General features: G+C 34.1%; 1 protein-coding gene across 1 annotated transcript in view; it reads left to right on the top strand.

Annotated features, from left to right (window-relative positions):
- Nucleotides 1–20270, top strand: part of LOC121370460 (nuclear export mediator factor Nemf-like) — a 42114-nt gene that overhangs the window by 9855 nt on the left and 11989 nt on the right. Inside the window, exons 5-25 of the mRNA XM_041495703.1 lie at nucleotides 600–745; nucleotides 6590–6657; nucleotides 7550–7639; nucleotides 7969–8042; nucleotides 8710–8777; nucleotides 9253–9328; nucleotides 10121–10183; nucleotides 10850–10927; nucleotides 11108–11155; nucleotides 11896–12056; nucleotides 12625–12732; nucleotides 13137–13200; nucleotides 13832–13920; nucleotides 14449–14552; nucleotides 15330–15392; nucleotides 16622–16792; nucleotides 17320–17378; nucleotides 18052–18605; nucleotides 19124–19235; nucleotides 19466–19506; nucleotides 19800–19929. Coding sequence (XP_041351637.1) covers nucleotides 600–745; nucleotides 6590–6657; nucleotides 7550–7639; nucleotides 7969–8042; nucleotides 8710–8777; nucleotides 9253–9328; nucleotides 10121–10183; nucleotides 10850–10927; nucleotides 11108–11155; nucleotides 11896–12056; nucleotides 12625–12732; nucleotides 13137–13200; nucleotides 13832–13920; nucleotides 14449–14552; nucleotides 15330–15392; nucleotides 16622–16792; nucleotides 17320–17378; nucleotides 18052–18605; nucleotides 19124–19235; nucleotides 19466–19506; nucleotides 19800–19929 — 2367 coding nt within the window. The remainder of the gene's footprint in view (nucleotides 1–599; nucleotides 746–6589; nucleotides 6658–7549; nucleotides 7640–7968; nucleotides 8043–8709; nucleotides 8778–9252; nucleotides 9329–10120; nucleotides 10184–10849; nucleotides 10928–11107; nucleotides 11156–11895; nucleotides 12057–12624; nucleotides 12733–13136; nucleotides 13201–13831; nucleotides 13921–14448; nucleotides 14553–15329; nucleotides 15393–16621; nucleotides 16793–17319; nucleotides 17379–18051; nucleotides 18606–19123; nucleotides 19236–19465; nucleotides 19507–19799; nucleotides 19930–20270) is intronic.

The following is a 20270-nucleotide window of genomic DNA, read 5'->3' as shown; positions in this document are numbered from 1 at the left end:
CTTGATGCCATCGGTGGGCCCATTGGGCTATGTCTCGTCCCAGTCAGTACACCACAACTGGAAAAAATATTTGTGGGTTTCCTCTCAAAGACTTAATGTTGAAATTATCAAATGTTGGACATCCATAACCGATGATTAATAAATGAATGTACTTAAACAAACATAAGAAGCTAAAGCTATTGTATTATGCAGTGATGTTATAATAGTGACACTGTAATATATGTATTCTCTTCTCAATTTTCAAAATTCCACTCTCAAATAAGTTGGATATTACTGAGCACTTTAAAGTTTGTAATATATTTTTTTTATAAAGGCCTTGCAACAAAAAAAATTGGTTTTCATGTGTTACCTTATTAAAGGTTACTTTCCTATAATATATTCATGAAACAATAGCTTCAACAAAAAAATACATAAAACAAGTTACTTGGTTCTTTGTTCTTTAAAATCTGTCGACTGTTTTGTGTTTGTTGTCCGTGTAACAATTTTACTGATCTTAACGTTTTAAAATATCAATGATTTTCACTCCATTTTCTTAAATACATGTGTATTCTTATTCAAATTTATTAAAGCATTTACTCTTCTTCTTTTTTCTATTTTAGGGAAACATCGTACTGACAGATTATGAGTATACCATTCTGAATATATTGCGTCCACGTACAGATAACAGCCAAGATGTTCGCTTTGCAGTCAGAGAAATATATCCATTGGATGTAGCCAAACAGCATGAAGTACCCACAGAAGAAAAGTACAGTGCATATTTTTGGGGCAAGAGAGGGGTTTAAAGTCAGTTGGTCTTGAGTGCAAAATTCATGTCATCTACTTTTGAATTACTACTAGTATTACCTGGTAGTTTAAAATTATGTTACACAAAATATCTTTCATTGAAGAAAAATGTTTTACAATTCTGATAATTAAAATTTGATAAATCACTAATTTGCCACTTGTGTATAGTGTCAGCTTGCTATAAAAAACACCTTACATAATAACTGTAATGTAAGATATATTCCATCTATTAATAAATGTCATTAGTATTAAAAAGGCCATTGTCCTATAAAAAGAAAACTTTTTTTTTTTCTTTTTTTTTTATTATAAACAAGTTTAGTACCCCAGAAACAAATATAATAGTGTCAGGGATGGGTCCCCAATATCACTACCTTACAGTAATGTTATAAAATATTAATCATATTGATATATAAGATAATTATAGCATGTTACAATAGTACTAATATACATGGATATACATATATTAATGCATAAACATTCTAAAAATGGGATCAACAATGGAAAGTTGAAATAAAAGAAAAAAAGAGTTAAAGAATGGAAGAAAGGAAAAAGGTTAGTGCATTTTGTGTTGTCAGAAATTTATCTAGAACAATATACTGACATGCCTTGTTTCTAGGAATTTGGACCAAGGTGCCTAATAGTCCTCATATTCTTTAAATTGACAGTTTTATATAGTATATATTTTTCAATTTGTATTTTATCTTTTAAAAAAATTAAAAGAGCATATACGTTAGGTTCCTGTTTTTGCATGTTACTTCTATATATGAGCCATCACACGCGAAAACCTACAACTTAGCATGACATCAGAAACAGAGTAAAAGTGACATGTAAACGCGGAAGTAAAAGTTGACATGCTGTTTGCGTTGTTTGTTTTGAAGAATTTAGAAGATGACATCTTCTTCATTACATAAAGATCAGTTTGAAGTAAACATATATCTGTATGTACACTAGTGTTTGGTTACTATTTTGTATTTTGTACCTGAGAACATCGGTCGAGATCGTTAACAATATCATCAGTACATGTACTTTGATACACATTTACAAGCATAGGGAGAAGTCCTATATATCGATGTGGTATGCAAGTATCATACGTTTTTATAACGTACATGATTATACATAACATAAAGTTCAACAACTTATCCAGAAGTTAAATACAATATTCATAAGTTAGACCAAAGATCAAATTAGGATCGTATCGGGTTGCATGGGTCTACCACTTGGTTAGGCCTACCTGTTCTGTGGACTACAATCAACACCACTATTTCTATTTCTATTTCTATAATGTAAATACTGAAAACTAAATCATTTCCTACAACAACAACAACAACAAAAATTATATACAGTGAAACCCCTCTATACCGGACATCCATGGGACCAAGTAAAATGTCCGGTTTTCAGGGGTCTGCCTGGACGGAAATACCTTCCGTTCTCCATAAAATAGGGAAAGTGTTAAAGTGTTTTAAAACAAGAACAACAAGAATATGTTGAAAAATGGTGCATTTATGAGCATTTAGAAAAATAAAAACATCCATGGGAGTAATATTCTTTTCAAACTCTGCCTTATAAACCTCTAGTTTTTTGATGCTATCTCCAACTGTTGATTTGCCAATACTAAACTTTTCACTCAAAGATCTTAACGTTGGTTTAGGTACACTTTCGAAACTTTTAATTATTTCGAGTTTATCATCGAGCGAGAGTTCAACACGGCGACGTTTAGCTGGACGCTCCGTCATGTTGAAAATCGACATGAAAATGAAACACTACTAACATCTATTCGACTACGCAAAGCCAACATATACTTTTGCTTACTCTTTATTTTGCTAAACAAACGTTTAAAAAAAACCCAACACATTCACACAATAGGAAGGCAGCAAATTAAATTCCCTGTTATTTGTGTCAATCTTTGAGCAAATCATGAGACATGTTTGTGAAGGATCACATTTAAGACCTTAAAACACACACGTAACTTAATAAAGACATCTAACCCAAACCCGAACTCCGCTAATGTTAACCATAATTACAACACAATCAATGTGTTTACAGTAGTTAACTCCATACCAAAGCTTGCGATCAGTCCTTTTAATTGTTTATTGTCAAGTTGCTAATCTTGCCTGCTGAGTGGTACCTGTACTGTATGCAGCGGTGATTACACTGATAACAGCGATCTCGAGCATGCGCATATTGCACTAGCTATCGGTGTTCACAGACAGGTGGGCGCCATATTGATTGGTATCGGTTTGATCGTCCGGTTTTCAGGGGTAGGATTTACACTAAGTTGACACATTGGGACCGAATTGTTTGTCCGGTGTTCAGTTTAGAGGGGTTTCCGGTTTAGAGGGGTAAAATATAGTGTTAAAAGATGTGTAAATCACGGGACCGCGGAAAACGTCCGGTTTTGAGGGGATTCCGGTTTAGAGGGGGTCCGGTGTTGAGGGGTTTCACTGTATATATATATATATATCTGTAACAATACTACATTTGTAGTTATTTATTTTACCATCGTTTGCAAACAAATTTACTGTCATCTGCACACACATTGCGGTACAGTAACAGAAACGTTTCATTTATATACCTTTATTATACGTCATGATGTCATTGCATAAGCTGGCCTAGAAATTAACATGCAGAGGTATAGTAGTTCAATTCTCGAAAGGTTGTTTTTCCTTCAACCAATTTTATTATTATTATTAGTAGTAGTAGTAGTAGTATTGCTGTGTGTGTATGCGCATGTGTGATAATTATTAAATTATTATAATATCTGTTCACTTTACTCACTTCACATGATTTGTATAGAAGGAGTTTCTTTCCTTACAGATGTATATTTTAATTTTACAAGAGCCTGAAGTAGGCCTACTCTTTGAGGCACATTTTGGAATTCAAAATAGACCAAGACTAAGAACAATGGAAACGGAAGAAACAGTATCTGTATTAGATGATGAGCGGGACGTAGTCCAGTGGTAAAGTGCCCGCCTGATGTGCGGTAGGTCTGGAATCGATCACCATCGGTGGAGCCATTGGGCTATTTCTCGTCCCATCCAGTGCACAATGACTGGCATATCAAAGGTCGTGGTATGTGCTGTCCTGTCTGTGGGATGGTCGATATAAAACATCTGTTGCTACTAATAGAAAATGTAGCGGGTTTCCTCTGTAAGACTATAGGTCAATATTACCAAATATTTGACATCCAATAGCCGATGATTAATAAATCAATGTTCTCTAACTTTAACTTTAACTGTATTGGATGAATATGATAAATACAGTCCAGTATATGTTGACAATAATACTGAACATAGAGTCAAACACTTATCTGATGATAACACCAGTGAGCAGAATGACACTGAACCTGATCCAATTAGCACAAGTTACAGAAAGGATGCAGTGGATTGTCTTTTAGAAAATAATCTGAAAATCAAATTTATGACCATATTTTGAAGTTGAGGGAAATGGAAAACGAGCAGAAGGAAATGTAGGCCTACATAATTTTCTCGCTGGGTAAAAGTTAAAGGAGGGTGGAAGCCCCCTCCACCCCCCACCCCCCCCCTCCACCCACCCCCCTCCACCCATTCCACCCCCCACCCCCCCCACCCTAAAAAAGAAACCGGAAGACAAAAAGAAAAAAGAGGTGGGAAACATGGTTACCATATAGGCTAGCCCGAGTACTTGGGCTACGTGTAGGCCTATTGTTGGGTATTGGTCAACTTTGCAAAAAGACATACCCCTTGTTTTAATATTATTTTAATAAAGATTTCAAGATATCTAAAAAAAATAAAGGTGATCCCCTAAATTGGGATATCATGTCTGTGTTCTTTTTATTTCTTCATCGAATGAATCGATCGCACTGATATCGCCAGGTAATAAAAAGTTTATAAGTTTCGTTTTTGTAAAGGCGGTGTATACATGTATATAATTTGGCATCCAAGAAAAATACTTTTAATGATGAACACTACCACTTCCGTTATTTTTATAAGCGGTGATACCTCCAAAATGAAAAGTTTCCACACCGCGGCTTGTTTTCTTTGATGTCGAATGATCGATTATTATTTTTCAGTGTGAAAAAAAGTGTCCAATATAAAATAGTGGAGTTGGGTTCTGTAAAATATAGTAGGATGCGGGACAATAAAGAGGGATGGAGAAAAATAAAGGGGGCGGCGGCAAAACACGAAAGCAGGATGGCAAAATGCAATAGCGGGTCGGCCGCCCCGCTTAAATGGAGCTGCGAGAACACTTGTCACAACAGAAACAAAACTAAATATAAAACCATTCGACCCTTTGTCCGCCCCAAGTACCAGGTTACAACATGCACACTACCAACCAAAGAATGAAACGATATCGTTCGACAGTACGACACCAACAAAATATAAAATTACTCCATAGTGGATACAGGAATCTGAATAAAGTGGGGTGGAGTGCAATATGTAACAGAAAATTGAAAAACATTGGTGCGAAATGTTGTAGTTGGCTAAATTTCATATCTCTCACTAATTAGTATTAGCCTACATTCATGTATGGGATCTGTAGATTAATTTTAAAAAATCAAATCGGAATATATTGCTTTAAAAAATAATAATAATCGGAATATATAACTTAAAATACTGGGTAAAAATAAAATTAACAAAGTACCGATTCCGAATCAATTGATGTCGTTGAAATTGGGTGGGAAGTAACCTAGAATATGGTAATAACGTTGAAATTTCATTTTGATGCTGTCTCCTTTGATTTTGAAAACGTGACGTCATTAATGCTGTATTTTTACTAGATATAATTAAGATAGAGCCCAAATACCTGAGATTTAGTTTTGTAAGGTTATTACCTGTTATTTACCCAAAAATAAGACAAACTTTTTTTTGTGCTAAGTTGTAGGTTTTCCCATGTGATGGCTCATATATAATATTTTACATTAATAATGAGCCAGTTAACAAATAGTATTATGGGGTGGGGTTTTTTTTGGGGGGGGGTTATTTCTGATTCCAAACAAAACTGTCGGTTATCAAATTGTATGTGTTCACCTTTGTCTTGGCTCCGCTGTTCAGTTTCTTATATCTAAGACTTTGGAACAGTCATAGAACAAATGTTAAAAAAAGACATTTAGCTGGTCCTTTGAATATGAATTTATAACTATATCATTATTAAATGTTTGGAACACTGTTGGTTGCAGCTTAATGGTTAAGCGTTGTAGGATCCACACATTTACTCACTGGGTTTTGGGTTGGTGGGGTTTTTGGTCCTTTTTTTTTTCTCAAGACCATGGTATATGTTGTCCTGTCTGTAGAAAAGTGCATATAAAAGATCCCATGGTGGTATTTTGTAGTAGTAGTTTCTGTGGAAGCAGTATTTAGGACTTTAGAACTATTTTATGCGAACTGTCCTTGATTTTGCATATTGGTTATTCAACTTCAAATTGGTGTGCACTTCCAGTCGTGTATTAGCCGGTGAATCATTATGATCTAAACTTCAAAATTGCAAACTTAAGGATCACTGGCACTTTTATCATACATTTCAAAAATGCATATACTGTTCTAGACTGACCTGTGGACACTTAATGTGCAGCACACTAATAGTTTTAACAGTTACAATCACGTGAACAGACTTCTGATTACCTCAGATTTTGGAGTATGGTCCTCTGCATCATAAAGCCATATGCTAAAAGCCATAGGTGTCATTAACCAAACATTCTGTTCCTATTCTTGTTAGAGCTTTTGGTCCCGTGATAAAATCTTTCCAGTGTCATTGTAGATATACTATTACGGTATGTTGCATGATATTTGTGTGCTGGGTATGTGGAATAATATATGCTTCTTAATTCCAGACTCCGGCAGATCATTTTATCAGGGAGGGAAGGTGATCCGTTGAAAAAGATGCTCATACCAAACCTAGGTTAGAATATTGCTGGTGATATTTATGTTTTAAAGGAAGAGGTTGATTGATGGATATGTTCATTGAGAGCCATGCAAAGAAAAGTAATTAATCTTTAAGGAAGTATGTAAAAAAAAGAAAAAAGAAATAGCACAGAGGTTGCAATAATTGAAAAAAATAAGCTGGTTGCTGGCTTACGTTGATAAACCTGTAAATATTGGCCAACTTTTATGAATTATATCAGAAAGGAACATACATGTTTGTACTTTATTTAGTTTGAGTTTTCAGTAAACACTTGTAGAATAAAAGTGTTCTTTGTCGATGTGCAGATGGGATATGTAGGGTTTGTTAATGATATAATACAGTGTGTGTATATATATATATATATATATATACCCTATAACTTGCCCATGATATCCATGTCATAAACCCATGTGATAATTTAGTGTATTAACCCGGTTAATAATGGCATGCAAATTTAAAGGTATATGCAAATTTTCAAGGTATCTTGGTAATAATGTGTTGCTGTGAATGGTTCATTTGTTTACGAGCCATCAATACCTGTATATCTGAGCATATCGTTTTCATAAGATTCAGTTAAAAGTGTGTGACCTCAAAGTAATTTGTGCTAATCGTGATAATGTTATATTACTGATGGAGGCCACTTTAGTGATGTAATTTACTAAATTTCGAATGAAAATATTATTTCAGAAGTGTTATAGAATAAATAGAATTCGTTACTCGGTTTTTTTAATATGTAAAATATCAACCTCATCTAGTTAATCAGTATTTGTCGAGGCAGAGCCTTGACAAATACTTAATAACATAGACTCAGTTGATATTATCCTTATATATATATTGTTACGTTTATTATACACATTATTGAATTGGTTTTTTTTACATTTTCATACAGATTATGGTCCAGCTCTTCTTGATCACTGTCTACGGGGAGTGGGATTCACGGAAAATGTTCGACTAGGAAAAGATTTTAGCATTCCAGAAGGTAGCTAAAAGTCTCTGACAACTAAAACATGTGTACTTACAATGTAATTACCACCTGCCTGGCTTCAATGTCAAAAGTTACATTTGTTGTTGAAAATGATAAACATTAATTTAATTCTGGTAATTATTGACAATAAAAATGAAAAAGTAAGTTGATTCTGAACTTGTATTTTCTTAATTTATTTTTTGGTTAAATCTGTCTTATAGGTTTGTTTCATCATGTTTGTGTAGTTGAATGCCAGAAACAATTTTTATATTTAAAAAATGTGAATTTGTTTAATGCTTTTTTGTTACACTTTTCTCTCTTTCTTTTTTCTTTTTTGTTGTCAGATATGTCAAAACTCTTGTTGGCAATAGAAGAAGCTGAGAAACTGCTGGAAAAATTACAGTCTGAAAATACAAGGGTAACTCGTACATTTTAAGAATAAAATGGGGACTGATTTTTAAATTGTGATATATTTTTTTTTAATTGCAAAAATACAGGTTATCAATATAAATAATATAACTTTCAATGCAAGTTTGGATGTAGTCAATAGTTTGGACAGAAAGATATTCAGTAGTTTGAACAGAAAGATAAAAATATTTAATTTTAAATTTGTGTGCTTGATAATTGGTGAATTGATAACCACATAATGTTATTAATCTAAATTGTTTACCAGCCTCGGTGGTGTCGTGGTTAGGCCATCGGTCTACAGGCTGGTAGGTACTGGGTTCGGATCCCAGTCGAGGCATGGGATTTTTAATCCAGATACCGATACTGACTCCAAACCCTGAGTGAGTGCTCCGTAAGGTTCAATGGGTAGGTGTAAACCACTTGCACCGACCAGTGATCCATAACTGGTTCAACAAGGGCCATGGTTTGTGCTATCCTGCCTGTGGGAAGTGCAAATAAGAGATCCCTTGCTGCTAATCGGAGAGAGTAGTTCATGTAATGGTGACAGCAGGTTTCCTCTCAAAATCTGTGTGGTCCTTAACCATATGTCTGATGCCATATAACCATAAATAAAATGTGTTGAGTGCGTCGTTAAATAAAACATTTCTTTCTTTTTATCTTTCTAAATTGTTTTTCAGGGTTTCATTATTCAAAAAAAGGACAAACGACCTATTACAAAAGGAGACGAGGAGCAGGAAATTATTACGTACGTTATTTCTAAGAATTTGTTGAAAATGTGTATTTATTGAAACAGACTAATGATGCATTAAAGTTGGTAATTTTAAGTTGCAAAGTTGTAAGCACAACTTACATGAAATGAGTTCATTGGCATGTTCAAGAGGGAAAGAACTTGCTCAGACAATATGGCTGATACCATCGTGTTCTATCATAGCACATTAATTTAACATTAAGCATAAAAACCAATATAGCAAGCAACTGCCCCTTCCTGTACAGCACACCACATACCACAACATTTGATATAGACCTCACTATGAAAAAAGTTTGAGGCGAGTGATTAATTGCTCCCCTAACTTAGATTATGTGAAGCCATTTAAGAATACAACTTGTAGCTAATCAGGTGTAGTCGTTGATGCAGTAAGTTGCAGTTTGAGTTGGAATTAAATAAAGTAGCTTATGTTACTGAGTATTTTTAAGGGATCATTACCTTTTTATTTCTACAGATATGAAGAATTTCATCCTCTTCTTTTGCGGCAGCATGAAAACAAATTATATGCAGAATTTGATTCATTTGACTCTGTAAGTATGAATACCTGAAGTATTTAACCTTGTGAAGTGAAACATTTAGTTACAGAGTTATCATTAATTAATAATTGGCAATTAGCCTTAAATTGTTAGCTTTAGTCTTCCCCAGCAGAAGGGGCGGGACGTAGCTCGGTGGGATATTTCTCGTTCCAGCCAGTGCTCCACAACTGGTGTAACAAAGGCCATGGTTTGTGCTATCCTACCTGTGGGAAGCGCAAATAAAAGATCCCTTGCTGGCGACAGCGGGTTTCCTCTAAAAAAACCCAGTGTAATAATGACCATATGTTTGACGTCCAATAGCCGATGATAAGATAAAAAATCAATGTGCTCTAGTGGCGTCATTAAATAAAACAAACTTTTTTTTGGTTCTGCATTCATATGGAAAGTTTCTGATTATACGCTATGTCCAAATCATAATATTTTGTTGTCGAATACTACTAACATTTTCATTGATAACGTTTAAGCAAAACAATTGAGTATTTCCATTAACATGATAATTAATTGTGTCATTGTTATATTAAAACGAAATCTTACACTAAAGTAAAAAAAGAAACCAACATGGTACTGAAGTGACCTATGACACTGAATAAATAAGTTCATGTCTTGACATCTATTGTGTGATTTTGTTTTTCAAATCCAATATTACAGCAGCTTGCACTTCTCACCACTATTAATAAGTCAGTGACTTGAGCCAACTTTTAGAGAGAAAAAAAAAAGGATTCATTTTGCCAGCTAGATTAGTGCCTGATAATATTGTACAACAAACATTTCTTCTCTTTTCTGTAGGCTGTGGATGAATTTTTTTCGAAAGTGGAAAGTCAGAGACTGGATATAAAGACATTACAACAGGTACAAACATTGATTCACTAATGTTCTAGTTCAAACAGATAGCTGAGGGACATTATTTATTACAAAATTATAGTAAAACTAATTCTTCTCGTGCATTGATAGCCTGTGATTTAACAGAATATAGGACAATAAGGCGCTTACCTGAGATACAGTAGGTTGTGGATTCGATCACTTCAGTGTATCTAATAGGTGTTTTCTTGCCACATACTTTCTTATGTAACCTATGTGCTAGTTTCCTTGACTCTAGACCAAGTGTTAAACTATGTTAAACACCAAACAGCTGTATTTGTAAATGTGCTGAAGTGTGGTTAAACAATTATTTGTTCCCTTTCCTGATTTAACAAAGTGCTGGAGTGTTATAAAGTCTGACTGTCATTTCATTTCTGATGGAAAAAGATCATTTATGTCATTAAGTGGTATCTAATATTGAGATTTTCAAAATCATGTTTTATATTATCATTTGTTAGTAATGCAAAGCTGTATGCTTGATTTGGATTTAACTATATGGGTTTAATATTCTTGTTTAACATTGGGAGCACCAAAAACAAACTGTTAGAATGTGGCCAGTATCCATTGTTCTCCAGATTCTTTGATGAGTACATCAAGCAAATGTTGGTAATTTGCTTTCTTAAGCTTGTTTGACATGGACTCTGATATTATTTGTAGGAAAAAGCTGCACTGAAGAAACTGGAAAATGTGAGAAAAGATCACGAAAAGAGAATAAATGAACTTCAGAAAGAACAGGTATGCTAATAGTAAATATGAAAGTTTGGGTCTGGATGTGTGTGTGTGTGTGGATGTGGATATAATTATTTTTAAAAATAAATTTGGAGAACATTTTAAAAGTTATTTTCATAATGAGTCTGTTAATGATAGCAAGTATACTGTAGCTCTTGTTGTATCTTCTGTTTCTTTCTTTTAAAGGAATCGGACATACTAAGAGGACAGTTGATAGAGATGAATCTTCCATTGGTAAGTCTGTAAAAATAACTATGTTTTGATATTTTAGCTTGTGTTAATTAATATTAATCATGGTACAGTAATGTTAACTATAGTCCGTCCCACAGGGAACACCTTTTTTCATACTATGATTTGTAAATTGCACACAAAGATAGTATTTCCAAAACACTTTTACTTTTTTTCTTACGTCAAACCAAACTGAAATTATTTGCAAAAAACATGTTTATAGAATGATGGGACGGACTATATTTTGATAGTAATCATTATAACTGTATCATTTCATTACTGATTTTGTTGTATACATCTATTGCAGGAATTGAAATTAATAATTATATATTTTTTGGTTTCATATAACAACTTTATAATTAATGTATTTGGTATTGACAGTGTCAAATTCTGTAAGTAAATAATTATGCAGAATGCACTACAAAGTGTGAATTCATGAAAAAGAATTAATGAGTTAATTGTTTTTCACGAATTCACAGAGTTATGGCCATAGATCTCAGGAGATATGAAAATGTGTTTTCCGAACTTTTCTTTTAGCAATGCCTCAAGATATTGAGATGACATTTTGTGTATATCTTTATCATATACTGTTACAGATGAAATTTTAACTGTCATAGCAATTTACCCATTTTTTTCAGAGAGTTACAGCCCTTGAAATTAAGAGATTATGAAAAGTTGTTGCACTCGGTAGGGCACATGTATTTCTTTAGCCGTACTCTCCGAATGCTTGTTATCTCTGTTTGAAGGTTGACGAGGCTCTGTTGAGAGTTCGGAGTGCTCTGGCCAATCAGATTGACTGGACCGAGATCTGGAAGCTGATCAAAGAGGCACAGTTAATACATGACCCGGTTGCCTGTGCCATCAAGTCGGTGCGGCTCGACACCAATCACATAACACTGCTGCTCAGGTATGATCAGCTGAGAATTACTATCACTGCTTTAAGATGAGGTGGTAGATATAACATGGATTACTTTTATAACTTAGGTGGTTTCAGTGGAAACAATTATTTTAAAATTTTAATAGAGAACTTTATTTTAAACTGATGAAAACTGTTTGCATGTTTTTTTGAAACAAGCCATAAAGTATGCCTAATGAGCCTATTTGTTGTGTAAATTGATTAAACATGATCTCAGTATGCAAAATGTACATTAAAACGTTAATTATTTTAATGTTCTGGGTTTTTGTTTTATCAACAGTTACAAATTGGGCAAGTGAATTTTTCACCATGGCCAGTGAATTTTCAAATCCACTGGCCCATGGCAAGTGAAAATTAAAAAAAATTCTAGAACCCCTGTTAAAGTGATATATTTTTATCTGTTTCCATACAAGGATATTCTTTTGTTTTTGGGTGGGGTGTTTTTGTTTGAGCTTTTTTGTTGTTGTTTTCTTTAAACTATAACAAACTGTACAGTGTGTATTTATACATTTATTATTTATAGTTGCTTGCTTAACTTGTTTTTGTTTTCTTAAAACAGTGACCCATACGAAGATGGCCACAATGAAGATGATGAAGATTACCTGCCCCTGAAACCAATGAAAATTGATGTCGACCTCTCACTTAGTGCTTATGCCAACTCTAGAAAGTGAGAACATGTGTTTCTGAATTCATCAGAATATTTGCTTAAAATAAAACTTCACATTGACATAATGCAAGGAACACTAGTTGATGAGACATAACACGCGATTACTTTTAACAAGACAAATGACAGTCTGATTTCATGAGAAATTAGGGGCGGGATTTAGCTCAGTCGGTTGAGTGCTTGCTTGAGGTGCTTGCGTCACAGGATCGAACCATTTCAGTGGATCCATTCAACTGATTGGGTTTTTGATGATTAACTTGCCAACAGTGTAACATATAAGACACAGGTTTATGACATTTAACTAACAATGTATACATTTTATAAAGCTAAAAGTTATTTGATTATTGAGACGTATAATATATTTGAGAATTGTTAACTGCCCCATTATGTAGAACATTTATTTTCAGATATTTTGACAAGAAAAAACAAGCAGCCAAAAAGGAACAGAAAACTGTGGATGCTTCAACAAAAGTAATTTTTTGTTATTTTTCATTATGAAACAGTTTTAACAATTCTGCATGTAAGCTAATGTAGATAATGCAATGTCATGCCTAGCCTAAAAAAGCAGGGGGTTTGGGGATATTGTAAAAAAATAAATAATCGGAGCACCATAACATCGAATCTTGTTTAGAGTATCAGTGTTTGTAAATGCAATGTGTTTTACTTTGTCTGTAAAGCTTCAGTTAGTGGTGTCGTGGTTAAGCTGGTAGGTACAAGGTTCGCAGCCCGTTACTGGCTCAAACCCAGAGTGAGTTCTTAAAGACTCAGTGGGTAGGTGTAAGGCCACAATACCCTCTTCTCTCTCACTAACCACTAAGCAAGTAACAACTAACACACTGTCTTGGACAGACAGCTGAGATAGCTGAGGTGTGTGCCCAGGACAACGTGCTTGAACCTTAATTTGATATAAGCACGGAGAAAAAAAAAGAAGAAAAAAAGTTAGTGTTATCTGGTTGTTCACAAAGTTTGTGTATATACTGATTTTGACTTTTGGAATATCAAATTTGATTAAAACATTACATAATTGTATCAGGTAAGGCCTTGGTGCATATTGGTATTCTTTAATTTATCTCTAATTTTGTATTTTTAAATTTTAATACAGGCATTTAAATCAGCTGAGAAGAAAACAAAACAGACTTTGAAAGATGTGGCAACTATTGCTAGCATAAACAAGACAAGAAAAACTTTCTGGTATGTTACATAGTGTGCAGATTTGTTTATGTAGTATGGTATCCAGTCTTAAAACTTTTCAGTAATATTGTGATACAACAAAACTACAAAAAGAGCATCTCCTACTGGCAGTTGCTAGTGGGTATTTCCCTATTAGCTCAGTTGGTAGAGCGCTGAACTCTCATATTAAGGGTCATTGGTTCGAGTCCCCTCAGTGGAAATTGATTTTTCTGTTACAAAGGTATGATTTGAACATGTTATAACTAGATTACTGGCAGGGCATTAACATGTTGGTGTTAGTAAATGCTTATCATGCCCTAGTTACTATCACAATTATACCCATTTGATTGGCTGTTGTGGTTTTTGGACCAGCTTATGGGTATGGTATGGCAGGATGAAGTGTGAAAGACACTTGGTGAGAGGTCAGGTTAAAGTATTAATGAAAACAGAAAATTATCACTGAGAGGATTAAAAGCAAAGTATTATTGTCTGTTATTTTTGTACACTTAAAGGGAGATATTTTAGTCTATAATTTATTTGTATTTTCAGGTTTGAAAAGTTCCTCTGGTTCATCAGTTCAGAAAACTTCTTGGTAATAGGTGGACGAGATCAGCAACAGAACGAACTGATTGTCAAGCGTTATCTCAGACCAGGTTGGTACATAGCGGGGGTGCAGGGGGTGAGTTGTAGTGGATCAAATGTGTCTCAGTAGTAAAGTACTAACCAGAGGTGTGATGGGTCTATAACCCTTAATGAATGTATCAATGGGGTTTTTCTAACTCAATCAATGCCCCATTATTAGTATATCGAAGACTGTGGTATGTACTATCCTGTCTATGGGTAAGTGCATATAAAATGGCACTTACTGCTATTTGGTAGTACTAACCTATGTAGTGGCAGTGGATTTTGTCTCTTACACAAGACCAAGTAGGCAAAGTTTAATAGGTAATGGGGTATTGTTAAAGAATTTGTTTTTGTTCAAATCAGCAACATCAAATGATGGTTAACACATGATAAAAAGATTTTACATTCCAGTGGGATCTATTACGTTGATACATACCAAGATATATCAAATAATATGGGAAATTCAGTTATGAAATAAGAGGCTACTTGTAGCATTGGTATTCTTGTTCTGTAGGCATGTTTAAATATAATTATTTGCCAGAGCAAATTTGGCAGTAAAGTTAGTTTAAAAGCATTGTTAATTTAGTTAAAGTGTAAAGTGTTTTTATTTGTAAATTATTTTTGTTTTATAATCAAGTCATTATTATAAAAACAAAATAGTGTTAGCATCATGAAGTGTTTGTGTGTTTATTATAACTTGGTTCACTTTGAATCAATGTGAGGTTTGAAAGAACTAGGGTTGGCATTGTAAAGTGTATGTGTGTGTTATTTTGTGTGTTAAGTGATAATTGTTTTTATTTTGACAGGTGATCTCTATGTGCATGCTGATCTCCATGGTGCCAGCAGCTGTATCATCAAGAACCCCTCAGGTACCCCAGTGTAGATTGTACTAGACTGTACCTCTTTACACCAGTTCTCAGCTGTTGATCTTGTAAAAAAAAATTTGATTTGAATTTGACAAACAATTAACATGACCATAACTAAAGTATCATGGTTTCTTGTTGTTTACTTTAATAGTAGTATTATATTAAAGGGACACGCCCTAGTTGTTAACCATTATGCCATTGTTTTTTGCTATTAAACCCATTTTTCACAAATAAAATTACACTTTACTTACATTTTATTATTTAGAATATACATTTCCATTCCCCTGAAGTGTTTTTTGGTAATCGTGGTAATCCTGATGTTTGTAATACCACGAAATGCATTTTTTGTATTTCTTAAAAACGCACGCGCCACTGAGAAAAAACCGTTGAGCAGACGAGGTCCAATCTATTTTTAGAGGGGATCTTCCCATTTCAACGTCACAGATGTTGGTATACCACATGACCATTATCATTTTGGTTTGGTTTGTTTTCTCGTGCACGGTTCGCGCAATCAACATCCGATTTGTTGTCGTTTGCTTCTCGTTCATTTGTGAGGTTTTTCTTCACAGTTCGTGCACATTTTCATTAACAATAAAGTTCAGACAAGTAGGTATCTCAATACAAAATGTGACAAACCCTTAAAACCAATAAGTCTTACGATATCTGGAGAGACAGAACAGTTGGAACATGCCCAGGAGAGGTGAAAGGAATGCACCCCAAGTCTGTGTGCACTCTGGGAAATTTGTCTTGACATAGGCATTTCTGTGCTTCGAGCGACATCTACCGGTGACATCAGAATACTAACTTTCAAAATTATTTCAAGTAATTGGGTCACGGGGATTCCCATGGTATTTATCGATATAAAACCTGCTTTTTCATTCTATTTTATAAAAACGTGATCTAAGTGTGTTACAGTTTTGTAGATTAACCAAAATTAGAATTAATTTTCGCGGGCTGAAACTAGGGTGTGCGACTTTAAATATATAATATGCTGGAATTTACAAGAATGTTTATATTTCATAAGAAATAAACAGGTTTTGCCAAAGAATAAATAATACTTCATGAAGTACTATATAAACCTGTTTAGTAAAACTACTAAGATCTGTACACTTACTTCTAAAACATTTTAGGGTATATTATATGATCTTGTTATGATTTGTGCATTGAAAAATGTCTGGCCAAAAATGCAAACAGTTTATACTGGGGTTTTTTTTTTGTTTTTTTTTAAACAGGAGAGCCTGTTCCACCCAAGACTCTAAATGAAGCTGGAACGATGGCCATTTGTAACAGTGCAGCGTGGGATGCCAAAGTTGTGACCAGTGCATGGTATGTGTATCATGATCAAGTGTCAAAAACTGCACCAAGTGGTGAATACCTATCTACTGGAAGCTTTATGGTCAGAGGTAACCATCTTTTTTTTTAAATATTAATTATTTGAATGTACTCTCTGGGTTTTCAAGACTTGTGTTTTTACAGAGGTTTGATGTTTGATATGGTGTGCATATAGTACATTTTGCCTAAATATTTTGGTTATGCATGCTGACATACATCCAAATTTTTTCATTAAGCTTGCATCATTGTCACCATTATTACTTAATCATAATTAATCATATTTCAACATATGATTATTATTAATATATAATTAGAGATATGTGAATTGTTCACGTTTTCCCCAGTCATTCTTTTTTTAATCATGTGACATTGCATTTTTTGAATTTATATACCATATTTATAATTCTTATCAATTGTTTAATTATCATTGTTTATTTATAATTTGAAAGATTAATTTCTATTGAATTCACCACATCTACCATTCCCGTGTAAAGAAAACCACATTATTAAATTAAGCTAGTCTTGTGAATTAGTGATATGTGTTATGATCTTCAGCAAATTCTTCATAATTTATTCTACTTATTCTTGTATTTTCCAGGCAAGAAAAATTACCTCCCACCTTCTTATTTAATTTATGGATTTGCCTATCTTTTCAAGGTTCGTATTATTTTAGAGATACTTATGCTTATCTGTTACCTATGTAAAAATAGTTTTTTTATCTTGATGTTATTCCTTGAAATTGATTCACAGTTAAACTCATTGCAGTTTGACACCTAGGGGCGAGACGTAGCCCAGCAGTAAAGCGCTCACCTGATGCGCGGTCAGTCTAGGATCGATCCTCATCAATGGAGTTATTGGGCTATTTCTCATTTCAGCCAGTGCACCACAATTGGTATATCAAAGGCTGTGGTATGTGCCATCCTGTTTGTGGGATGGTGCATATAAAAGATCTCTTGCTACTAATGGAAAAATGTAGCGCGTTTCCTCTGTAAGACTATATGTCGGAAATACCAAATGTTTGACATCCAATAGCCGATGATAAATAAATAAATCTGTGTGTAAAGAAACAAATTCAAATACCACATTTGAGAAGTAGGTTTATTTTGCTTAGACTGAAAGCTAAGAATAAAAAAAGTAAAACATTTTTTTAAAGGAGTTAAAATATAACAATCATTTGAAAACTTATTGAACCAACATGAACCTGCAAAGATCTTTTTGTAGTTGTAGGACGCCAATGTATTAGAATTACTGTGCGACATCCTATAGGCAAAAATACAGAACCACTTTTTATTTCCTCTTTGTTATTTAAATTTGTTTTTCTTTTTTTAAGCTGGAAGAAGGTAGCATTCCTCGACACCAGGGAGAAAGAAAAGTGAGAACTATTGAAGAGGATGAAAGTTCTTTCACAAACTCCATATCTGTGGAAAGTGACATCGCAGACAGCGCTGACGTTACTGATGACAAAAACGATGCCAATAGTGACAGTGAGAGTGAAGAAGAGACAGAAGGAAAGTGTGACACTGATGATGATGGTAATAACAGTGATACTGCTGATTCAACTTCAGAGACTAACAGTAGTCCTGTTGTGTCCTGTCGGTCGCAAGAGATTTCAAAGACTGGAGAGGAATCATGTGGCGTGGTCAGTACAGGCTTTACTAGTGAATGTGCTCTTTCCAAAAGTAACAGTGTGGTTGACTCTGGCTCAGTGAAGGAAAAAACCAGCTCCAAGTCTAGTCCAGTGGGCACAGTAACTGTTAAAACAGATGATTCAGAAGCTGTCAGTCCCAAGAAAAACAGTGATTCAGAAGCAGATAGCGATTCAGAGAAAAATACAATAGCTTTCCCAGACACATCCATAAACTTGCTACACGTAAAAGGAGATAAGTTAGTAGATTTGATGTTTTTTAATCGTTTGTATGTGTTCAATACATTGGTGTCGTTTCAGTTCTGTGTGTATGTACTGTGTAGCTGTGTGGAGATGTGTGTCATTTTTATGTAATTCTGTAAGTATGTATGTCAAGTTTGGAGAAGTAATTTTTATCCAGGTTTTAATTATACTGCTTGGTAGTCATATCCATAATTTTTCATAATCCTTAATTTCAAAATGAATAGGATTCATATTCTTAATTATTGACGTAAATATGCTTCAATCTTGAATGGGCTTTTTAAATTTTGGTAGGAAGTAATCCACACCAGGTAAGTGTTTAGTGTGTATTACATATAATTGTATGTAAAACATGGTGCTGTTTTTTAACACATAATCATCTTACAAGAGAAGAATTTAACACCCATGTAGGGCTTCATGTAGTTTATCTGGAGATGATGAATGAAAAACTATATATAATTATAGAAATTTACATCAAAATTCAAATTTTGTAATGTCTGTTGTGTTATTTCGCCAGGTTTGAGTTGCAGAGGACGATTAGTACATCCAGCACAGCAAGTGGCATTTCTGAAGGTGAAAGCAGAGTTATCTTCCTTGGAGATAATCAGCCAGTCACTATTGGAGACAGGGTATAGAATATATTTGAAGTTAAATTTCATATTTTGTTGTATAAGATATATATATTGAAAAATATAAATTAAAAAAAAAAAAAGTATCATTTGCTTTAAAGTTATGGACTAAAATTTTAACTTAATGTAATCAAGTACAATCATGAGATTGCATGAAGTTGAACAACTTTGCAATGAATATCTTTTCAATATATTTCTTCTTCTAAAACAGTAATAACTTTTTCTTTCAGTGTGTGAACACAGGAGCGAAACTGTCTGCAAAGCAACGCAGGTTAGTGTAAAGCTGGTGCTACCGTTACGTAAACTAGACAGTTGACTAGTGTTAAAAATAATAATGTCAGTTGTTGGTATTATTAAACATTTCTAGAGGGCAAACATCTAATGATTTGTTTAGTGCACCAAGTATCCTTATGTTAGCTTTGCATATTTAGTGTTAAGTTATTACAATTAACGTTTTTCATGACTCTGTTGTTTCATTTAATTTTTCAATTCAAATTTCTTTTTGTTTAAATACTGTACCAAAAAGTATAATTATTTTTCTCTGTTTGCTGTTTGTGTTTGAAGAGAGCTCAGGAAAGCTAGGAAAGAACCGGCATCTCGCTTACAGGCAGATGATGAAGAAGACAAGGTATCTTGGTTAAAGCAGGAATCATCAACCACCACAAAAGATGGAAATAAGGAAAAACAAACAACGGTACTGTTGTAAAACCCATGCAGTTTATTTATTTTTGGTGCAGGATTTAACATGGTAGAATGTGCATCTGAAATACAAGTTTAAAAGATTGTGAGTTTGTGGTTTCAGACAATGCACAGTTGTTATATCAAAGATCATGCTGTTAGTGTTCTCCTGGTTTACTGCAAATAAAAGAAGCATAGATTAAGTGTTGGCAATGATTTTCTTCTACAATCTCAACTACGGGTGGGACGTAGCCCAGTGATAAAGCGTTCGCTTGATGCATGGTCAGTCTGGGATCAATCCCCGTCGGTGGGCCCATTGGGCTATTTCTCGTTCCAGCCAGTGCACCACAACTGGTA

The sequence above is a fragment of the Gigantopelta aegis genome, chromosome 4 (genome assembly GCF_016097555.1).
Source record: "Gigantopelta aegis isolate Gae_Host chromosome 4, Gae_host_genome, whole genome shotgun sequence".
Taxonomy (NCBI): domain Eukaryota; kingdom Metazoa; phylum Mollusca; class Gastropoda; order Neomphalida; family Peltospiridae; genus Gigantopelta; species Gigantopelta aegis.
Note: the sequence above shows the minus strand (reverse complement) of the source record. Positions and strands in the feature narration are given on the sequence as shown.